This window comes from Calidris pugnax, unplaced genomic scaffold (genome assembly GCF_001431845.1).
Source record: "Calidris pugnax isolate Ruff unplaced genomic scaffold, ASM143184v1 scaffold273, whole genome shotgun sequence".
In the NCBI taxonomy this organism is placed as follows: domain Eukaryota; kingdom Metazoa; phylum Chordata; class Aves; order Charadriiformes; family Scolopacidae; genus Calidris; species Calidris pugnax.
Window position 1 is genome coordinate 15,002,381 of NW_015094508.1, and position 21,777 is coordinate 15,024,157.

A 21,777-nucleotide genomic window follows, 5' to 3' on the forward strand; every position below is an offset into this window, starting at 1 on the left:
CTGCGGTTCGCCGACTGGATGGCGGCTCTGCCCGGCAGCATCCACCGCACCCCGCTCACCAACCTGGCCATCCCAGGTAGGTGCTGCCCCTCCGCCCGCTGGGAGGAGAGCGGAGCGCTGAGCGCGGTTCTCCGCTGAGGAGGGTGAGGAGGCGGCAGCCAGCCCGGGGCTGTGCTGCTGTGTCTTCTCCCTCCTCTCGGGGTGCCGCCTGGCACAGGGGGAGGGGGGGTTTGCCCGCAGGACGCGGTTCCCCCGCGCCCCGCACCGTGAGGAAGTTGCAGGCGGCGGCCGGGGCAGCGCAAGGGGCCGGGTCCGCCCCGTTCCTGCGGTTCCCGCACCGCGTACGGGACCTCAGCCTCGCCCAAATGGCCCCTGTTCGCCCCTTTCCCGCTGAAGTTGTGCGGCGGGGCCGGGGCCGGGGCCGGGGCCGGGCTGGGGTCGTCGGTCGGCTCCGCTCCCCTCCCGCCCGCCGGCTCCGGAACGGCTCCGTCTCAGCAGTGATTTTAAGTGAGGCGAGAAACGGCAAGGTCACGGCGCTCCGACCGCCAACTCTTTTCTTTCCTGCCCTCTCTGCGGGAATTTTTATTTTTTTATATTTTTTTTTTATTTTGGTAAGGTGTTAACTATAACCGTAGACTTGCAGAGAATACACGTCAGAATGCAAACCAGTCATAGATTTGGGTGATTTCTGGTTTGAGGGAGCACCTCGTTTTGCCATACCTCTTTGCCATCCCCTCCGGGATTAGTCACAGGAATGATGTTCAGAGGTGCCAAAGCTGTCGTGTCTCTTAAGCTCCTTACAAGAAACGCTCGCTCCTTGCAAGTTTTGTGTAGCAGCTGCTGGTATCACAGCAATTTTTATAACGACAGTCAAAGATATTTTTTAGGCAGTGTAATTGCAGCAACTATTTTCTAGAATGTGTTTTCTATAGTTTCGTTTAAACACAGGTGTGCCCTGTTAAAATCATATGTCTCCTAGTTTGTTACAGTTTACACAAGCTGGGTCTAGTATTTTACTTACTACACTGGTTTTTGCTGTTGGTTGAATATATGCTGTATAAAATTGTGTCCCTCCGAGGCATAGGAATCCAGCATCTGTAACTGTTATGTCAAATTACGTTGGAGCTGTAAAAGCTTTCGGTGTTAATAATTTTTCATTATGTTCTTGCAGAATATAAGCTATGGTGAGAAATTAGTCTGTTTGCGATTCATTGCGCCTTTGCAAGTTAAGTGTATTGTTTTAGAGATCTTTTTTTTCTTGGTTTTGAGGAGATCATGATCAAACTTGCTTGCTTCCAGATGCAAGAAATTGCCTTTGGTACGCATCACCTTTAACTGTCTTGACTAGAGCATCACGAGGCTGTTACTGATGCATCTATCTCACCAAGATCCATCAGTTACTTTCTCATAGCCTCTTTGTGAAACACAGGACAGTTTTTCATGGTGTACATTTTGCAGAGCTTTGGCAGTAATAATATAAGCTTTCACGCTTTGTTAACATGTTTAAATTAAAAACAAAAAAACAACCTACCAAACAAACAGAAACAAACAAACCAAAAACCTACTGTGGGCTGTAGGTGCCGGTTAATCCCAGTACAGCATTAAACAGTGGGCAAGTTCTGCAGCCTTTAAGTGCAGGGATTGACCCCTTACATTGGCAGAAGGGTTTTGTTCATGTAACAGCCATGCACACAGGTTTGCTTTTTGTGAAATTAGCAGCAAAACTTCTATGACTTCAGTGGCACAGTGTTAAGACCTTTGCAGCTTGCCCTTCTGTTATTGTAAATTGACACAAAAGTCACTTTACTGCCTATCTCACTTTCTAAAAGCCAGCTTTGGCAAACAGAGCTTAATGGGGAGGGGGACAATATATGAATACTGACTATTTTGTATGACTTCGTCAATTAGGGAGCCTAGCACACAGACTGTAGTTATCAGTGCAGTTTAAATTTTATCTTCTAACAGTAAGTTGTTATTATATTCAACACACAATGGGGAAATATACAGTATTAGGACAAAGGTAAACATGGGATTGATTTAATCCTTTAAGAATAAATAAACTTTCAGACATTGATAATGTGGGTGGTTTTTTTTGAAGTTTCCTCCCATATGACCACAGATGACCATTAATGTTTTGTGTGTAATAGCTATTAACATGTAACTGCTATTCGAGTAGTTAGTGCAAGAAATGTGTAGAATCCAAAACCTCCTATGTCAAATCTTGGTAGCTTTAACTTGTGAATTTTTAACTGTTTTGGAAACTAGCATTTAATTACTAATGTATTTGTAGAATTACTGCTACATCTTTCAAGTAGCATTTTGTTGACATTGCTTGTTTGTTTGATTTCCTTACCAAAAGAAGTCAACAGTACACTTTTTTTTTTTTTTCCAGTAGGATTTAAGCTTACCTTGCGCAGTAGGAATACTGGTTTTAACCTTAATTCAGCAGGATAGGATTCAGTTTCGGAGCCAGAGTAACAGTCCACTGGTAATGTTGAAGAAAACAAACTATTGGCTTGAAAGTGTTAGAATGAATTTTCCAAATGACTGTATCATCACTTATCCCATACAAAGGATGTTCCGCAATATTAGGGGAAAAATGTTGTTGCTTTATTAGAAATCATCAGTACATTTCTCTTTGTTTGGAAGGAGTGCTTGGAGCTGAGATGATATACTGTGTTGTTTTTGCACAGACACGCGTGTAATATTTTATCTGTTGCAAAGAGAGACGCAAGACCCATAGTATTGTGTCATGATTGTATTTAAACAATACTGTTGAAGGTCTGTTATGTTCATATTCCTTTGGGGTTTTTTACACTTTTTTTTTTTTTTTTTTAAATTGGTCAGTTGTTAAGCTTATGCAGGCACATGTTTATACTGTTTACCACCACTTACGCTTCCATAGTCATTACTGGATTTTGTTAGTATTCCGGCAAATTCATTTACTTGTTTCATCCTCTGCAGTTCAAGCAGGTACTTCAGTTTTCCTAAGACCAGGAATCTAGCAGATGAGGCAGAGATCTCTGATGTAACTTGGGCCAGCTTTGTCAATCAGAAACTTTTCCATTTGGATTTGTTCCAAATTTGAGGATGATAGGTTATACCATGATGTTTTCTTCTTTCACTGTGCTGTCCATGTCAGTGTCCACTGTGCTGTCTACGTGTGTGTTCTCTTGCACTGCAAATGGCAGGTTTTCCTCAAGTGAAGGATAACAGTAGCAAATAATAGTATACATTGTATGGAAATAAAATAATCCCTTGGTTTCGAGAAAATACCATGCATATTTAATCTTCTATTGCTGTGACAATTAGAACAATGAAAGGATATCTTCCTAGCATTTCAGCCCAAGGTGTACATCTCCTAGAGTTTGTAAACTGCCTCTTACGTTAAAATTTCTGCCTGGCTAAGAAAAAGGGGGAGATTGTGGATTATTTAGTTGTTGTTGTTATTTTTCAAGGGGGTGTGTCTCTTGGTAGTTGGTAAAGTGTAGTTTTATTCAGTACCTGTGACTCTCTGACCAGGATAAGAAATAGTTTTTTATAGACAACATATGTTTATAGAACTGAAGTCTTTGTGCCCCCAGGTTGAGGCTAGAAGGTGAGGTATAGAGAGCCTATGTGTTCTGCTGTGTTAATGCCCTCTTCTTCATCTGGGTTGAGGATAGGAGCTACATGCAATGCAGTAAAATAGACATAAGTAGGCAGCATTTCCTTATGAATTGACCCCACTTACTGATCAATTACATTTCATATTGACAATCTGTTTTATATCAGTCTGAGTTTTTGTACAGATAATATGTGGGATACGTGTTGCCTTTCCCCTGGTGCTAATATTCTAAGCCTCTGAGAAGTCTGTAAGAATGATCTATGATGGAGGAAAGTATTTTCCTCCCCAGGTGCCTATTCTCTCCACCAAAATTGGTGCTAGCCTAAGATCTGCCATATGAGCAATCTTGATGTGTGCTGGGGGCATGTCTGTCCTTCACAGAAGTGTAGATAAAATCTTATGAATGAATTTGAGACCTAAAATCTCTCTTGAATCTCATAATTTTGAGAGCTGGGACTCTTCAGGCTTTTGTTTCATAGGAGTGTTTTCTGCTTTCTTTGAGCAGATGAAACCTTTGACCTCAGCATGTGTTCTTGTCGCTGGAGGATTCACCATGAGCAATGCAATTCTCAGTGAAAATTATTTTCACAGTGATACCAGCTTGGCAGCTGTGTTTGCTTAATATGGCTCCTTAAGAGAAGGAGTGCGCAGGACCTTACTGGCTTCTTCTGTTTCTGAGATGAGATTTAATTTATTTTTTTTTGTATTTTGACCTGTAAAGTTCTTTGTCCACCAGCCAGAAAGCAATTACTAGACACAACAGAGCTGAAGTTGGCTCATTTTAAATAAGAAGCTGTTGGCAGGTGGAAAAATTTTTATGCTACCCACCTTTAGAAATAGGCTCCGGGACTTGAAATTTGTATTTTGTGCTATCCAACCATCATAAAAAAAAAAAAAAAAAAAAATCTGAGACCCCAAAATCTCTGGAAAAAAAATCAGTTCTTCAGCATAAAAAGTACATAAAAAAAAAAAAAAAAAAAAAAAAGAGCAAGACTTCAGAGAGAATTAGTTTACAAAAAAGAAGGATCAAAGTTAGTGTCCAAGACAGGAATGCCCAAAATTACAAAGAGGTCTGAGGTAGTACAGGGAGACTTGGGAAATGCATACATGTTATTGTAGCTGGAATATTTTAGCCATATTTTGAGTGACAGCACGGCTGAAGTAATGTAACAGCTCTGTTTCAAATATTTTAAATTTCTGTCTTCCATTGTAATACCTTGCATATGTTCAAGTGATTACTTCTTGGGCAGATACTTCTCATTCTCAGCCCCATGGGGAAATTATTTTGTCTTACAAATGGCTAGAAACACTTACTTGTTGGTTATGTAAATATGTAACATTTTCACTGTTTAAACGTTATCAGGGAGCTCTTTAATTTTGAGCTTGAATAGCCAATAAATTGGATCTTCCTCGCGTGAAGAGTGATTGTCTTTGGGAAGCGCTTGGGACCTGTTTCATCCTTGACTGTCCACTAGTGGTCAACAGAGCACCTCTGATTTGCTTGCCAGGCTACGATTCTGTGCAAAATTAGCTCTGCTTAGAGCTGTAAACTGATGATGCAGGTAAACTTATAAATAAACCTATAATGCAGGTTGGCCATTAGCTTTTCACATGCATGTAAGTATCTGGAAGAACTGTTTCTTTTTCCAGTGCACTCTGTACTGTATTTCAGTGTTCATCTACCTGAAATAGGTACTTAATGCTTTATTTTCCGCTCTGGAAATGAGTGAAGATCCTCATAACTCACCTCTCTGATTTTTTTAGGGTAGCTCTCTTCTTCCTTATTAATGGCCTTCTCTTTACATCACTTTGATCAACAAAGCAGTCTCTTACCAGCCCTACACATGCTAATGTGTTGTTTCCAGCTCTTTTAGAAATATTTCTGTGTAATACACCATTAATTTTCTCTGCCGTGACATGTTTCTAGCATGCGCAAAATGAAGCTGTTTTGTTCCTCACACTGCCATAAAAATCAAGCAGTTCAAGCCCTTCAGTTACTTGCCCATCTGCTACAAGAAGTAATTTGAAACCGTTTTTGCTTGGTTTCCCAACAGAAGCTATTTATTTAATCCAGCAATCTCTGTCCACTCCATCTCCTGCGGCTTAGTTCCAGCAGAGCTGGCTTCTTCTCTGACCTGCCTCGCATCCCGCCACCATGGCAGGTGCGGCGGAGGGAATGGCTTTATTGCCATCTGGAATTATTCCTCTCTTTCCACCTCATTGAATTTCTGTTTCATTTCATCTCTTGGCCGAAAACTTCTTAACGGTTCTGTGTATCCAAACTTGCCTTTTCCTTCTGACAGTTTTTGACTTTGTATTTGGTACGTGTTTTATGTTTGGGACCTCCCCAGCCTGGTACGGCCCTCGGGCTGCTGCCATGTGGGTGGCGATGAAGCTGCAACGTACAGCCCAAGGGGGATCAAGAGACACTTCAGGTCCTTGGGATAGTTGGTAAGGGAATCAGGAGCACTGGTTATTTTTCCCTCTCTCCTCCCAGTTGCAGGCACTGATACTGAAAGAAACAGATGGATCCAGTCTATTAATGTGTTGCTCTATGGCTGGTTTTGGGTTTTTTCAATACTGGGATGGCCTACATGGTGCCAGGCTTGCTGGCGTCAGAAAGGATTCACCTTTCTCCAAGGGGAAAGAGGGTCTTTGCTTATGAGCTAACAGGGCTCATTGACAGAGCTTTAAATTGGGTTCGAAGTGGGAGGGAGTTAATGTCAGGTTTGCCCATGACAAGCTGTGGAATGACAAGCCAAGGTTAGAGGGATGGGGTGTTAGTGCGGGCCTTCGACCTGTTGCTCAGAGACCTGCTGGGTACACTGCAGCACACTTGAAGTCTTACAAAGATGAGCCAGGAGATCCTGGCTAGGAGCCAACAGGGAAACACCAGTGAAATACCCCAAAGGAATGAAGGTGTGTTCCTCTGAGAAGGTGACATGGCCAACAGCCAAGCTGAAGGGCCTCTACACCAATGCATGCAGAATGGGCAACAAACAGAAGGAATTGGAAGCCACCATGCTGCTAGGAAGCTACGACCTAGTTGCTGTTACTGGAACTTGATGGGATGAATCCCATGACTGGAGTGCAGCTATCAGTGGCTACATGCTCTTCAGAAGGGGCAGAGGCATTCCCTCTACAACAAGAAATGGATAGAGTGTCAAGAGCTGTCTCTGAAGAATGATTCAAGGATTGGAGAATCTCCTTTATGAAGAAAGGCTGAGAAAGCTGGGACTCTTTAGTCTGGAGAAGAGAAGGCTGAGGGGAGACCTTATCAATGCCTATAAGTACCTAAAGGGTGGTTTGAAGGAGGAGGGAGCCAGACTCTTTGCAGCGGTTGCCAGTGAGAGGACGAGGGGTAACGGGCATAAGTTGGAACATAGGAAGTTCCACTCAAATATGAGAAAAAACTACTTCACAGTGAGGGTGACAGAGCCCTGGAAGAGGCTGCTCAGGGAGGTCATGGAGTCCCTTCTTTGGAGATTTTCAAGACCCGCCTGGATGCAGTCCTGAGTAACGTGCTCTAGCTCTAGTCAATCCTGCTTCAGCAGGGGAGTTGGACTAGATGATCTCTGTGGTCCCTTACAACTCTAAAAATTCAGTGAAGAATAAGCACGAGTAGGTTGAAAGCTTACAGGTAAGAGTAAGAGACCAAGGCAACAAAAGAAACCACTCTCATCCTGCCGAGGCACTTCAACAACCACCACATCTGCTAGAAAACTAGCACAGCAAACTGTAGGCAAGCCAGGAGTTTCCTGGAATTCATCGAGGATAACTTCATCAGCCAGGTAATAGGTAGCCTTATCAGAAGGAATGCGATACCAACCCTGTTGGTCACTAGTGCAAGTGAGCTAATCAGAAATGTCAAAATTGGAGACAGTCTGGACTGCAGTGATGATGCACTGGTGGAGGTCGCAGTCCTGGGGGTATGCAAAGAGTAAAGTCAGGACCCTGAATTTCAGGAAAGCAAAATTCCAGCTGTTGAAGGAGTCACACAATAGGACCCCCTAGAAAACTGCCTCATGGGTGAGGGAGCAGATCAGAGCTGGCAGACCTTTAAGGATGCTTTTCATAGAGCACAAGGACTCTTGATCCCCATGTGTAAGAAATCAGAAAGGCAAGAGACCAGCATGGCTGAGTCAAGACCTGCTGGTCAAACTAAAGGGCAAGAAGGAAATGCACAGAGAGTGGAAGTGGGGACAGGTATCCTGGGAAGAGTGTAGAGAGACTGTCTGGTTGTGTAGGGATGGGATCAGGAAGACTAGGACGCAGCTGGAACTCAGCAATGGATGCAGAGAATAAGAAGGGCTTCTACAGGTATGTCAGCCAGAAACGGGAAGTCAAAGAAAAGTGTATATCCCTGTGATAAGCAAGACCAGCAAACTGGTAACGACAGACAAGGAGAAAGCTGAGGTACTCGGAAACTTTTTTGCCTCAGTCTTCACTGGCAGCCTCTCTTTCTACACCTCTCAAGTGGTTGTACCTCAAGACAGGGACTGGGGGAGCAAAGCTTCTTGTGCTGCAAGAGAAGATCAGGTTGGAGACCCCCTGAGGAGATGGGAACATGTAGGAATCCATGGAACCTGACAGGGTTCTGAGCAACCTGATCTTGTAGATGTCCCTACTCATTGCCAGGTGGGTTGGACTAGATGACTTTTAAAGGACCCTTCCAACCCAAACTATTACATGATTTGTGTTTCTGTGTTACAAAGAGCAGCCAATTCCAGGGAGAATAACCTCCATGCCCATCTTCCTTCAAAGTAGAATTCCTTCAAATTATAGGTGCTTAATTTGTGAACAGATCTGCTTGTGCAGTCCCTAGTAAAGGCCATGGGACACTGAAATTAATATAATTTGGAAGAAAGGTTGTTCAAAATTGTACAGAAATGCTGGGGTCAATTAATGTGAACAAATCATAGAATGCTGGGTTGGAAGGTACCTCAAGGATCATCTGGTCCAAACTTTCTTGGCAAAAGCACCGTCTAGCCAAAAAGGCCCAGCACCCTGTCCAGCTCTTAAAAGTTCCCAATGTTGAGGAATCCACCACTTCCTTGAGGAGATTATTCCAATGGCTGATTGTCCTCATTGTGAAAAATTTTTGTCTTGTGTCCAATTGGAATTTCCCCAGGATTAACTTGTACCCATTACCTGTCATCTTCTCTGTGTGACTTCTCGTAAATTGGGAGTCCTTTCCCGCCTCAAGTAGCCTCCTAGAAATGGGAAACACTAGTGATTTCCTCTGGGGGATGCCCATCTGTAAGGTGTGTCAGAAGGAGGATTCGGGGAACTGCAGACCTGTCAGTCTGACCTTGGTACTAGGGAAAGTTATGGAGGAAATCGTCTTGAATGCCATCAAGTGGTGTGTACAGGACAACCAGGGGATCAGCCCCAGTCAGCATGGGTTTATGAAAGGCAGGTACTGCTTGACTAACATGATCTCCTTCTATGACAATGTGACCTGCTTAATGGGTGAGGGAAAGACTGTGGATGTTGTCTACTTGGACTTTAGTAAAGCCTTTGACACCATTTCCCACAGCATTCTCCTGGAGAAACTGGCTGCCCATGGCTTGGACAGGAGTACTCTTTGCTGGCTGGATGGCCAGGCCCAAAGAGTTGTGAATGGAGTTAAGTCCAGTTGGCAGCTGGTCACAAGTGGTGTTCCTCAGGGCTCAGTTTGATTGGATATTAGGAAAAAAATTTTCACCTAAAGGATTGTCAAACATTGGACCAGGCTGCCCAGGGAAGTGGTTGAGTCACTGTTCCTGCAGTTATTTAGAAGACTCTGGGTGGTCCTGCTTTGGCAGGGGAGTTGGACTAGATGATCTCTATGGTCCCTTCCAAGTCTAAAAATTCAGTGAAATTCAGTGAAGACGGGTAGATGTGGCATTTATGGACATGTTTTAGTGGTGGCTGTGTTAGCTTTACACTTGGACTCGGTGATCTTCAAGGTGTTTTCCAACCTAAATTATTCTACAATTCTGTGATTTCAATGATGAGTAGTTGGTGTGCTTATTTTCATGTATTTACGCTTCTGATAGAAAACTGTACTGGTGCTGCATATGTTTGCAGAGCTAGACCACTTGAGGTCATATTTCATATTTTCATATTAAGAGGACAGTTTCCTTATTGGATATAGATAGGTATCAAAGAAGTAGTTTGTACTAAGAAGTGGTTGGTTAATCTGAACTTCTGAAATAATTTAATTTGTTTCTACCATTGGCTAGATGGAAGAGCAGCTAAACAACAAAAATAGAAATTGCGATTTATAAAACCAGTAGTAACCCCTCCTTAAATTGTCATTTGTCCAGAATGCTTGAGGCAAAGCTGAAGATCTTTCTTCCCTCATAGATTAGTTCCTGGTAGATGGGGACTAAATGCTAAAAGGTGCTGAGTGCTGCTAGCTCCTTGGAACCTGAGGGTCCGCAATCTTGCATCAGCTTGGGTCCAAGTATCCAAATGTGATGTTCCTGATGTAGGAAAATGTTGTAGCTGCTTCAAAGTTGTTTTTCTTGATGTGAAATGGAAAACTTCCCCTGTTTGGAAGTACACATTTGGTCTTTTTGTGTCTATTTTAAAACCATCTCACAGTTTTCACTGTGATCTAATTTAAAGCAAATCACTAGAACAGTTTTCAGATGCTTTGCCACCTTTAAAAAGATCTCTGTTCATATTAAATAAAGTTTAACCTCTGCTTCATCTAATCTCTTATCTGGTTAGCTTGCATACTTCATCTTAGCATTTCAACTCTGAAATAAAATATTGCAGAATAGCCAGAAAAGGAGAAAGGAAGGGGAAAAAAATGGCTTTTCTTAGTTGTAGTTCCAGGCTTCGCTCCTCTCTGTCTGACACTTAAGATGTTTCAGGTAATTGGAGATGTATGACATGCACTGCTGCTATGAATATGAAAGCCTGTCCACAGTTTACTGGATTACAAATTTTGCTTGTGATTTAAAACAGTCAGGATAAAGGGCACTGAACTAACCTTGCTTTTAAATAAATTCTGTAGCTTTTTTTTTTTTCAAAATAACCCCAGCGAGGTGAATAATGCACTTTATGCTTTACCTTGTTGTTATGATATCATCCACAAAGTATTCATGTTTTGATAGTAGAATTTAAAAAAAAAAAATCGTATTAAACATTTGGCATGTATTTATACTTTGGCAGCCACGCAACTTGGTTTTATAACTATGAAAAGCTGCTAAACTGGGACTTAAATGAGAGTAGGAAAAATGCGTGATATATGAGTAAACGCGATGCTACGCACTCAGCTGTTGGCTTAGGGCCTCAAAATGTATTAGTTTTTTTTTGCTAAATCCTTTTGTTAAAACTTTGTATTCTTCAAGAATACATGCTTCACACTAGTCTGGATGTTCACACCAAAGCCAAATGACATGTTTGTACATCTTCTGAACCAGCACGTGACTGGAATTGTCTTCTGATGTTTCACTGCCATTAAAGGGTAGAAGAGAAATGGAGAAGATTTAGCTGTTTTCATTCTCTGGGAAGCTGCTTTATGGTCTTAAGAAAGCTGTCAGAAATCTCTGCCATGTCCTCTTCTTTGTAGACAGGAGTTGTCATCTCAGAAAGGCTACTGATACTGAGGCTTGCCTTGTTCTTAGGAGGAGAGCTGGGTTAGGAAGTGTGCTCCATAGGTTATGGAACATTTCACTGACCATGGTAGTGCTTTGGGAGATACTTGTTTAGCACTGCAAAGCTCTTACAAGCTTTTGGTGGGGTGCTGCTCTCCTGCCATGTGCATGCTGCCCAGAAGTTACTTGGTCAGCACAGGAGAAGTTTGAGTAGGTAGTGATGCTAGGTATTAGCCCAACCTGTTTGCTATTTTAGGATTAGTCTTACCTTTTTCTGTTGAAGTCCTTAAATTTTTCTAAACTGTTCTGATAGTGTAGATCATCTTCAGAAATACTGTCTCGGAAGCTGTGCAAGCTTACATATCACGTGTGCAGGTGCACGTTCCCATCACGTGATCCAAAAGATGTGAGTCTTTTGCATTAGTTCCCTCAGACTTGAAGTGTCTGCTTTGACATGTCAAATGTAGCTTATCTGTGTATGGTGGACAGATCAGGAGATCACTTTGAAACTACTGTAGAAGGCATCTGCCAGTTGCTTTTTCCATTGCTAGAAAGCAAGGAGGACTATGCTGGGGTTCTGTATTGTGCTGCAGTAGGGGTGAATCATTCGTCAGTGCACTGGGGTGAGCTGGGACTGGATGAAGCAGGTTTTGAACAGAAATTCCCCAGTTACCCCCAGCCACAAAAAAGGGGAGGAGGCTGTTGAACCAAAGTTCTGCTGGAGGAAAGGCTCTAACTTGGACATTGAACAGCAGATGCTGTGGGTTTATCATTGTCTGTCTCTGTATCCTCACTGCACTAAAAGAAAACCTTTTAGGGCTTTGCATCATTGGATCCCCAGAACTTCTTCTCATCAGGTGCACAGTGGAATTAGCTGCGCTTGCTGCCTGTGCATAATCGGCTTCAGAGTACAGCGCAGGAGTCAGCAGTGCATTTTTTTTGGTCAACAACTGCATGTTTAAATTCAGGACTAATTAGACCATGTAAGCATGTAAATTTAAGTCTGGAATTTTCTGTTTTGGGTGGTGTTTATGGGTTGGTTTTGTTTTGTTTTGTTTTCTTAATGTGTCAACTTTTGCCCCAGTTGGTATATTTCTGTCACTGTCTCCAGGACTGAAGTGGGGACTTTTCCAATGGCATGGAGATGCTTGGTTTTGATGAACTTTAATCTTGAAAGCATTGCTTGGTTGGAGTTCTGGCTTACTCTATTTCTGATGCAAGATTTTCAGCCTTTGCACTTTCCAACAAGAGTGGTTACCTCAAAAGAGTCCTGTCTGGGATGAGAATGGGGAGCACATGTATTTTGACTTTCTCGTCATGCTTCAAGGCTTATCTAGTAGTGCAGGCTCTTGCTGCAAGAGGGAGCTGGACTCGTGCCGTTAGTCAAGTGTTATTTAGTGCATGTGCCTAGTGAGTGTTTTGAGAAACATTTTATAAGTTGACAATAAATAAGGAGAAATCAAGCCAGCTTCAGTAATTTTTGGATGTAGCTGTCTTACAGGGGAAACAAGCCAAGGGACACTGAAGGACACGAACGGTGCATGTGTGTATGAATGCTTTTGTTTCTAGTGTGCAAGATGCAGGAATCCCTTTAGAAATCACATTGTGGAATGTGGACAAAACTGGGACTTCTAAGATACGTTTTGATGAACTGGCTGTCAATGATGCAGGCTCTCCTGGCTGGAAATGACATGAGTATGAATTGATAAAACTGGACACTGACTTGTCTGAGAGCTCAGGGTGGTGGTATGGAGGAGAAATGGTTTGCTTTTGTGCCATTATATATTTGATCCTATCACATTCTCCTGCTCTGCTGGGGTCAGAACAAGTCACTGAAAGGTTGGCTGGTCTGGTCCACCTTATGATTTAAATTCCTAGCTGTTAGTGTGCTTTCTACACTGCAGAATTCTTACAGTTTCCTTTGAGATGGCATCCTTTATAAAAACAAGAGTAATCTCTGCTATTGGAAAGGGATTTCAGTTTTGCAGGAGATCCCTGTTGATACGTGGACAAATAAGTAGTATTAAACTGAGCCAGGGCTGTACAGTGTGGGAGATGCACGGGTGGAGATCTGAGGCCAAGGTGAGAAGTTCTGTGCTGAAAGAGGACAAAGGTGCAGTTAGTTCAGTACCTTGGTTCTGGCATTTTCTCTGGCCAGTGTCAGGGAAAGGGCTTAAGGATGAGGTGAAAACAAAGGGATATTCCCCCACACATAGAATCATAGAATCATATGGGGTTGGAAGGGACCGCTGGAGATCATCAAGTCCAACCCCCCCACTGGAATGGGTCTACCTAGAGCAGGTTGTGCAGGATCTTGTCCAGGCGGTTTTTTAGTGTCTCCAGAGAAGGAGACTCCACCACCTCTCTGGGCAGCCTATTCCAGTGCTCTACCACTCTCACAGTAAAGAAGTTCCTCCTCATGTTTAGGTGGAACTTCTTATACTCAAGTTTGTGCCCATTTCTTCTTGTCCTGCCACTGGGCACCATTGAGAAAAGACCAGCCCTGTCCTCCTGACTCCCTCCCTTTAAGTATTTATAAGCATTGATCAGATCCCCCCTCAGCCTTTTCTTCTCTAGACTAAAAAGACCCAAGTCCCTCAGCTTCTCCTTGTGGGAGAGATGCTTCAGGCCCTTAATCATCTTTGTGGCCCTTTGCTGTACCCTCTCCAGCAGTCCTTCTTGAACTGAGGAGCCCAGAACTGGACACAGTACTCCACATGGGGCCTCACCAGGGCAGAGTAGAGGGGCAGGATAACCTCCCTTGACCTGCTGGCCACACTCTTCTTGATGCATCCCAGGATGCCATTGGCCTTCTTGGCCACAAGGGCACATTGCTGGCTCATGGTCATCCTGTTGTCCTCTTTACTCTTATGTACCCCTTTACTCTTCTGGCCTGTGGATTTCCAGCAGCTTTCAAGGGACAGCTGTGCCCCTTCATCTGTAAGTGAGGCTGGAGTAGGGACTTTGGCTATTCCTCTTGAGTGTGAGGTTTGTAAAGCCGTGGGGAGAGGGCACAAGATGGTTTGTGACACTGGGTCAGCGATGGGAAAATGTTGCTGGGACAAGAGAGGACTGAGACAAGTTTGGGTCCCTGTTTCTGGCACTGCTTAGGTTTTTGAAACTGAGTAGGTACTGAATAGAACAACAGAATCCGTGCTGGGGGCAGCAGATGCAGCCCAAATGCCTCCTTCCCAACTGAGCGTGGATGTTGATCTTCTTTGTGGTCTCCTGGGGCCTGTGGATCTTGCCCACTGCCGCAGAGTTCTCAGGGCATAGCTGGAGGATGTCCCCTTTATTCTTCCAGTGCTCAGTAGTTTCTGGCTATTTACAATCCATGCAATTCAATGCTTCTCTTCTGTGGAGGAAGCATCTTTCTGAAGTGCATGCAATGTGCCACCAATCCTAGAGGAACTAATATTTGTGGTGGCCTCTTTCCAGCCCAGCCTGCTTCTCAGGTAGGTCTTCAGGCAACGATAAATCAGCAGTGCAATTTTCAGAACTGGATTTTGTCTTTCTTTGACATTGATTTCCCAGATGTGGCAAGAGAGATAAGATTTCTTAATCTTTAAACCACCTTTCTAGGGTGTGAATTAGCTTGAATGTTATCAGAGAGAGGGGAGGTGATGGTGTTGTAATTTTAAGGTTTTTATAGTAGGTGTTTTCATATTTGGGATGGTATTCAGAAACACTGCTAAGCAAGCTTAACGCATTGGAAAAAACTCCTCTGAGTCAAGTGAGAGATAATGCCCCTTCCTTTCAAAATTGCTATTATCTACAAGAGCGTGCTGTTCCTGGAACAAAGAAGGCAAGCTAAACAATCCCTTTTATGTAGCGCTTTCCTTCAGGTGTCATTTCAACTCTGTCTTAAGTGTGGGATACAAGCCAGAAATACTTCGCTGGAGAATGTATAAAGCCAGTAGAAATATGGAGAATTATTCTTCTAACATGGAAATAGTGTTTAAAAGTAAGTGGGGATAGGCTACAAATCGTGTCTCTCTGTCTTAGGTAGTAATTTGTGAGCACTGTTTTAATCTAGGAGGCAAAGTAGTGTGTCTCTCACCAATTTATGGAGAAACCAAGAAAGACCCAAGAGGGAGAGGAGGAAACATTGTGCTTGAAGTAAGCTTTTTGCTTGCCCTGGACCCGCTTCACAGTTCAGTTTGGGTGGTTGTTTTTTCTTGTTTGGTTTGACTTTGAACAGTTTATTGGATGATAGAATTCACCGACTGCCAGGAGAAATTTTGACATTAGTCTGACTGGGTCTGGTTTTCCACTGCCTTGTACCATCTGTAAATGCAGGTCTGTGTGAAGTGTCACTAGATCAGAGCAGTAACTCTGTATTTTTACTTTGTGCACTATGTGGTGTGGAACTGAGTCTGTCTTGGTTAGCTCTTGATGAGTAAATTGCTCTTACCAGCTGAAGAAAGCCATGCTGATTAGATGATGGACTTAAATATGGCCCTTTAAAATACCCAATGTAACTCATTTGTCAGAAAGATGAGTACCATCTTGTATTGCTTCCAGTCTTTAACCAGTATTAAATAGCCGCATGAAAGAAAAATAATCTGTCTTCAAAGAGAAAAAAATCACAAGCTTTACAATTCAGCCTTATCCAAAATTCCATTGTCTTTGATTATGACCTAAATATAAATCAGGGAACAGCTAGAGAAAAGTAGGATTTGGGATTTTACGTATTGCATTTTGAAGTCAACTGACAGACATGCTGTGATGACTAATAGTGCTAGATCAGGCCCCTAGTTTGATATTTTAGTGACTTAAGGAACATACAGAAGAGGAGGAAATAGCATATAATCTAATCTTTTTTGAGACAGTGTGCTGCTGAAATACCACTAAGTAATATTTTTATTTTGGTCTGCGTTATAATGATACTGGAGCCAGCTGGCCTTTCACGGACTTGTTCTTTTTTACTGTAAAATTAAGAAAATATATGAGGCTTTCAAATGTACTAACATTTATTTATAATAATATGTTTTAATATTTAGGCAGCAGTATTTCAAAAACAAGCCAGCTTATTTTCAAAGTCTCAACGTGTCTTTTGAGATGCTCATATAATTGAAGTCTAGAGAACTCTGGTTTTTGTTTCACAGTTCAAATGTAGCAATCGGTTTTTGGAATTACTGTGGAATTGAGAGACACATAGAAACAGAAAATACTCTCCAGGAAAGGGCTTTAAAATGACTATGTTGTACTTGAAGCCATATGTGGTTATTTCATGACAGCAGTATTGGTCTGTTTTCTGATGCCCTGGAACACAAAAGGTCTTTATACCTCTTTTGAACAGCTGCTTACAAAAGACGAATCATCTTGGTTTGGTCTCTGATCTTGGCTGGGTTTTCATGTCTTGTTACTAACCGTGGGATAGTTTGAAAACAAGTAGTTTAAATAATATTGAGGTGCAAGGGGAGAACAGAAGAGCAGCTGTCAGAAACACTGCGTGGGTTTGTGTACAGCATTAAAGGCAAGGATTTATGGGATTTTTGATGCCTGGACTGGGTGCTGAGAACAGCAGTAGAGGTGGAGATCACAATGCAAGTGACCAGACTGGGTGACCTTGATATTTGCCCAGCCAAAGCACACAGCAGATACATCTCTGTATCAACGTGTAAAAACACTGATGATTGGTGGTATCACTCATCTAGGACAGGGCTTCTGACCTCTGCTGTTGGTGATGCTTCCAGAGGGAGATGTGAGATCAGGTTCAGTAAAACACACTTCAGGCTGGACATGTGCACTTAAAGCCTATTTAAAAGAAGCAGTCAGAGCATGGAAAGCGTGTGCAACATTAGACCATCTCCATACCCTCCATAATACACACAAATTGTAAAGGATTCGCACTGTGTGTTCTGACAGGATGTTTTCCGTGTTTCATGGACCAGAAAATGAAATGGTTTGCTTAAAATGGGGGAGGCTGAGCCAGGACTAGGAAATGAACCCGAGTTTTCTAGATCTAAATTCAATGACTTAGCCTTTGAACCATGCTCTTTCCTGAACAGTAGTGTAATTTAGAATTGGTGCATTCTGCTCTGAGAATTATGGTGCTCTATAATAGAGGACAAAGAGGGTGTCCAAAGCTTCTCATGGCAGCTGACACATTAGGTTTTGGTGTCTCCTATGTGAGATGTGTGTGGTTTGCACTTTGTCATAGCAGCAAGGAAAGGAAATATTTCCCACAGGGAAGCAACACAAGTTCATCAACACAAGCCACCAGAGGGTGTGATGGCCTACGGAGCGCTGGATTGCGTCACCCACCTCTGAGGTGGTTTCTGAAGAGAAGGACCAGCTGGAGGCGAGATCAGATCATAAGTGGCTGTGGCAGATCCCCACAGGTTAGAGCCTGCGCTGCAGGAGATGAGGTTTCTGGCCTCATTTGAAAAGCAAAGAAATTGTTACAGCAGCTTTAGCTAGATGGGAGGCTTGCAAGGTCTGCAGGGGAAGGGCTGCAAGTTAGCAAGAAATTCTGGGTTATTGGACATGCCAACCATTGGAGCTACAGGCAAACACTGCCTCGCCGTTGTGCTGGATGTTTCCTGGTGTCATCCAGCAGTGCTTTTCCCCTTTCAGCAGGTGAACCATAGCCAGCTGGTCTCATCTATGTCCTCCAGTCACACACAGAGTGTTGTGATTTGTTTTCTGAAGTGAAGATTGTTGAGCAAGTTGCCTATCACTGTAATCTTTAATATATGCTCGTTGGGCGTGGGACAGGATGTGAATGCTCTGAAACCTCCTTAAGCATTGTCTGAAAGCTTGAAGGCACCAGTGTTTTCATCCATTCACCCAAAATCATGCAAGAAAGAGAGTATAGTAAGAAGGGGAATAAGTACACTGAAGGGTGGAGGGGAATGAGGACAAGCCATTTAGGTTACTACCCTAAATCCCTACCTGCAGATAAGGGGGTGAGCACTGCCAGATTGAGCTCCATCTCTGTGCAAAGCATTGCTTCAGAAAGCATCTAGAGCTCAGCCCAGGAGTGTTTTGCTGAGTGATTTCACTTCTAAGGCTTGAGCAAAAGTGAAGGAAAATGTGTGCTCAGAAAGCGGGAGCAGAGGTATTTGCACTGCTATTGGGAAAATAAATCAAATTTACAGTAACAAAAGCTACGTTTTGCAGCTAAATAGAAGGGTATGTCCAGGCACTTAATCAGCTGCAAAGTTCATTTGTGGGCTCTGAAAAGACTACTTTTGTTGTTCTTACATATGTTCTGAAAATATGTATCGCTGTAACATCCCTATCCATTAAATTTTGTCCTTGGGGCCTCTTTTTGGAAAGAACTGTCTGTTTGGCTTTGGATCCCAGGCCTTTCCTTAAAAAAATGTGAAAGTGACAGAATCTGCTTTGGAGAACTTGAAATAAAACAAACGATAAACCATGCAGGAAGAAGGTTTCTGCGAGCTTTCAGTGGAATGGGGTTATGTTCTGACGATTCGGTGCTGAGATCAAGATATTTTGCAGTATTGAAATAGTCCACCAGTGCCAAGCTAGGATATTTAAAGTGAAGACTGTTGATGGAAGATTTTTTTTTTTTATAGCTGCCGAATTTAAATTAGGATATGGAATTGCTGAGGGCCTAAATTGATGTTTGCCAGTGGGCCTATGCCTGCTGTTACACGCTTCTTGCAGCTCTCCTTGACAGTGAATTTGTGTTGACTTTAGAGAAAAAAGTAATTTCTTTTTGGGGGGGAGCTGATGAATGGCTTTGGCTAAACCACAGGTTAAAACTTGTTTACTGTTACCCTGTTGTATATGATACTTGCTAAAAAAATAAAATAAAATCTTGGTAGTAGTGTTTGCATGCAATCAATCGGAATGGCTTTCAGGTGAAGACAGTACTGAATTGGTAAAATTGGTTTTGAGCAGGGTGTTTTTTCACTGCTGCAATGTTTGGGTCCTGTTTCATCTAATGTTTTTCATTAATCACTTAGATGAGAACAAGCTTGTTATGGAAATATGGGGGTAATAACAATTGCAAGATGCACATGAGGAAAACAGTAGCCCATATTGCGCCACAGTGAAATGAACTTCATTTGGATAAAAATAAACTAACAGGCTGGGGCTGAACTGCAGATTTATTCAAAAGGCAGCTTTCTTTTCAGATGAGGGATTAAAAACATGGCAATTCAGGAAGCTACCTGGAGCAGAGCAGTGGCTGGGATTTTGACAGGTGATGAAGCTGGGAAGAAATTGCCGCTGCAGGCTTCAGCCACGTGCTGAGAGGCACAGTGTGTAGCATAGAGATGGTCGTCTGGTGGGGCTGCAATTGATGATGTCCATTCTTACTGCAAATACAGACAGAAATGGAAGCTGAAAGTGAAGTGAGAAAGCCCTTTGAGGTAGTGTGTCTCTGTGAGGAGTGAAGCACCCAGGTACAACTCTAGAAATCAGGCTGGGATCAGCAAGAGGTCACAACAACAGGGAAATGTATCGATGATGGATTAAATTACTATGTGACTCTAAGAAAAGAAACAGGGTGTGATCCCTTTGAGATCCTTTAAACATAGATTGGAAAGAGTGCCCTGTTGTAAAACAAAGTTGTCATGTTAGTAGGAGGGTGCCCTGCCTGACCTCGTAAACCCTCTCTTCTTGTCCTTCACTCCTCTTCAGGAAACCTAAGTTGAATGTGGTGTTTTTCAGCTAGCCTCAGTTGTATTAATGAGCAATAAATCACAATAGTTCGAGGACTCCTGGGAGATCAAGCTTATGCAGTCTTCTTGAAGCTGCAGCTTGGTGTGCCTTCATCATCACCTGTAACTATCTTCAAATCTCCCTTCTCTTCCAGGAGCTTGAGCCCTTGGGCCACTTGGAGAAGTTACACTTCATGTGGGGTAAAGTCAGATGGGTTCCACTGAGCACAGGTCATCAGCTGCATAGAGACTTATTGCTGGTGGTTAGCAGCAAGTCAGTGATGCTTTACTCATGAGGGACCCTTCCATGGAACACTTCTGGAAGCTTTTTAAGACATAAAAAATGTCCATCCACACCTCACCGATTTCTCTCAAATTGAGATCACCTTCTGGCAAAAAGTATTTAGGGGAAGTAGTTTAGAGAGTAGCAATTAAGATGCTTTTTATAGTTCTTCATCGGGGATGAGTTTGGAGGGGTACTGTAAACTTGGAGAGTTTGCTGCTAGTGCAAACTGTGGGAGAGTTACTGGAACTTCAGCTCCATAGAAATTCATGCAGCTAATGCCTTAGTAAGGTTGTTTTTGCCCTGCTGTACAGAAAGCCTGGGCAATCACTGGAAGAATGAATTTTCTTACATGATTTGACCTGCTCTCTGAGCTCTTCTCTGCAGGGGGCATCTTAAACTCTGTCAAAATGCAATGCTCCTTCTCAGTGAAGTTTAGTGCTGAGTAGCTCGGTCTGGTAAAGAGCCAAGAACTGTGACCTAGGACCCTCTCTCTAGATGGCTGTGAGTGTGGCAGAGCCAAATGATTTACAGCCTGGGAACTGCAAAAATCACTCCCCACCAAGAAATTTTGAATTCCTTTTCTCTTACCATTGAGGTTTTGCCACATGAACAGGCCTACTCCTTGCACCTTAAGAAGACTCTTACGAACCTGGAGGATGGGAACCACAGCTGAGCCTTGACTAGTCACGGGTGTAATTCAGGTCAGCATTAAATTCACACCTTAATGCTTTGCTGGAATGAAGGCACATTCTGTCTTTTAAGAAAATCTAAAGCAGGGAAGGTGTGACGAAATATATTAATAATTAAATGCAATATTACTGTCTGAGGTGCAGTAATACTTGGAGGTTATCTGTCCCTGAGCTGTGGGGAACACCCAACCAAACAATGTACCAGGGCAATTTCCTGACAGCTCAATTCCTATCAGTCTTGGGCTAGGCAGGCTGAACCTGTATTCTTGGCTAGTGTCTGCACTGTCCTTACTGCTCTGCCACCACTTTAGCCTTAACCACATGGAAGAACCTCTGCAAGATCCAGGCAGAGAGAAAATCTGGCCCCTCCATGTGTGCTTCAGGGGTGCTGGTCGCATCCTGTGTTGCAGAAAGACATCTCTAAGATGAAAGGCAAACCAGAGTTTTCGTGATGTGGAAAAAATGACTAGTATCTCCCTTTCTGAAGCTTATCATGTAAAAATTTATACTTAAAACCAATTCCTGTTAACTTACCACGGCTCCTGAATGTGTGTGTTAAAATGCTGTGATGCTTAGCAGGGAGCCCACGTGATACCAAATTAACCTTTTCTCCTTTAGAGAGCGGTGCTAATTTTCTGAGCTGTTTGTGAATCTGCAGAGGATTGGAACAGCCAAGCCAAACCCCATGGAATTACCACAGTATTTGTTACTCTGTTCATACAGCCTGAACAACCCTCCCATCCCTAACACATTCCTCTTTCTACCCTCGTAAAGACATTATGCCGTTCAAAGGGGTATTTGAGGTTCAGGCACGTGGCAGCATCATTCTGTATAAAAGAGCATGTTTCTGACTGTGCCACGCTCCGTAATGACAGCTCCCTGGTTGCCTAAGAAGAGGGTATTGCTCAGTAACGTGTTGGAGTAGAATTTCAAAGCCTTAAGAAGAGCAAATGGTGAGGAATTG

At 42.9% G+C, this 21,777-nt stretch overlaps 1 protein-coding gene across 1 annotated transcript in view; it reads left to right on the forward strand.

Moving 5' to 3' along the window:
• The window catches only part of PLCXD3 (phosphatidylinositol-specific phospholipase C, X domain containing 3), a gene marked incomplete at its 5' end in the record, with an annotated part of 88,463 nt that continues 66,686 nt past the window's right edge, over positions 1-21,777 (forward strand). The window contains one exon of the mRNA XM_014964864.1: positions 1-76. Within this exon, the coding sequence (XP_014820350.1) occupies positions 1-76 (76 nt within the window). The remainder of the gene's footprint in view (positions 77-21,777) is intronic.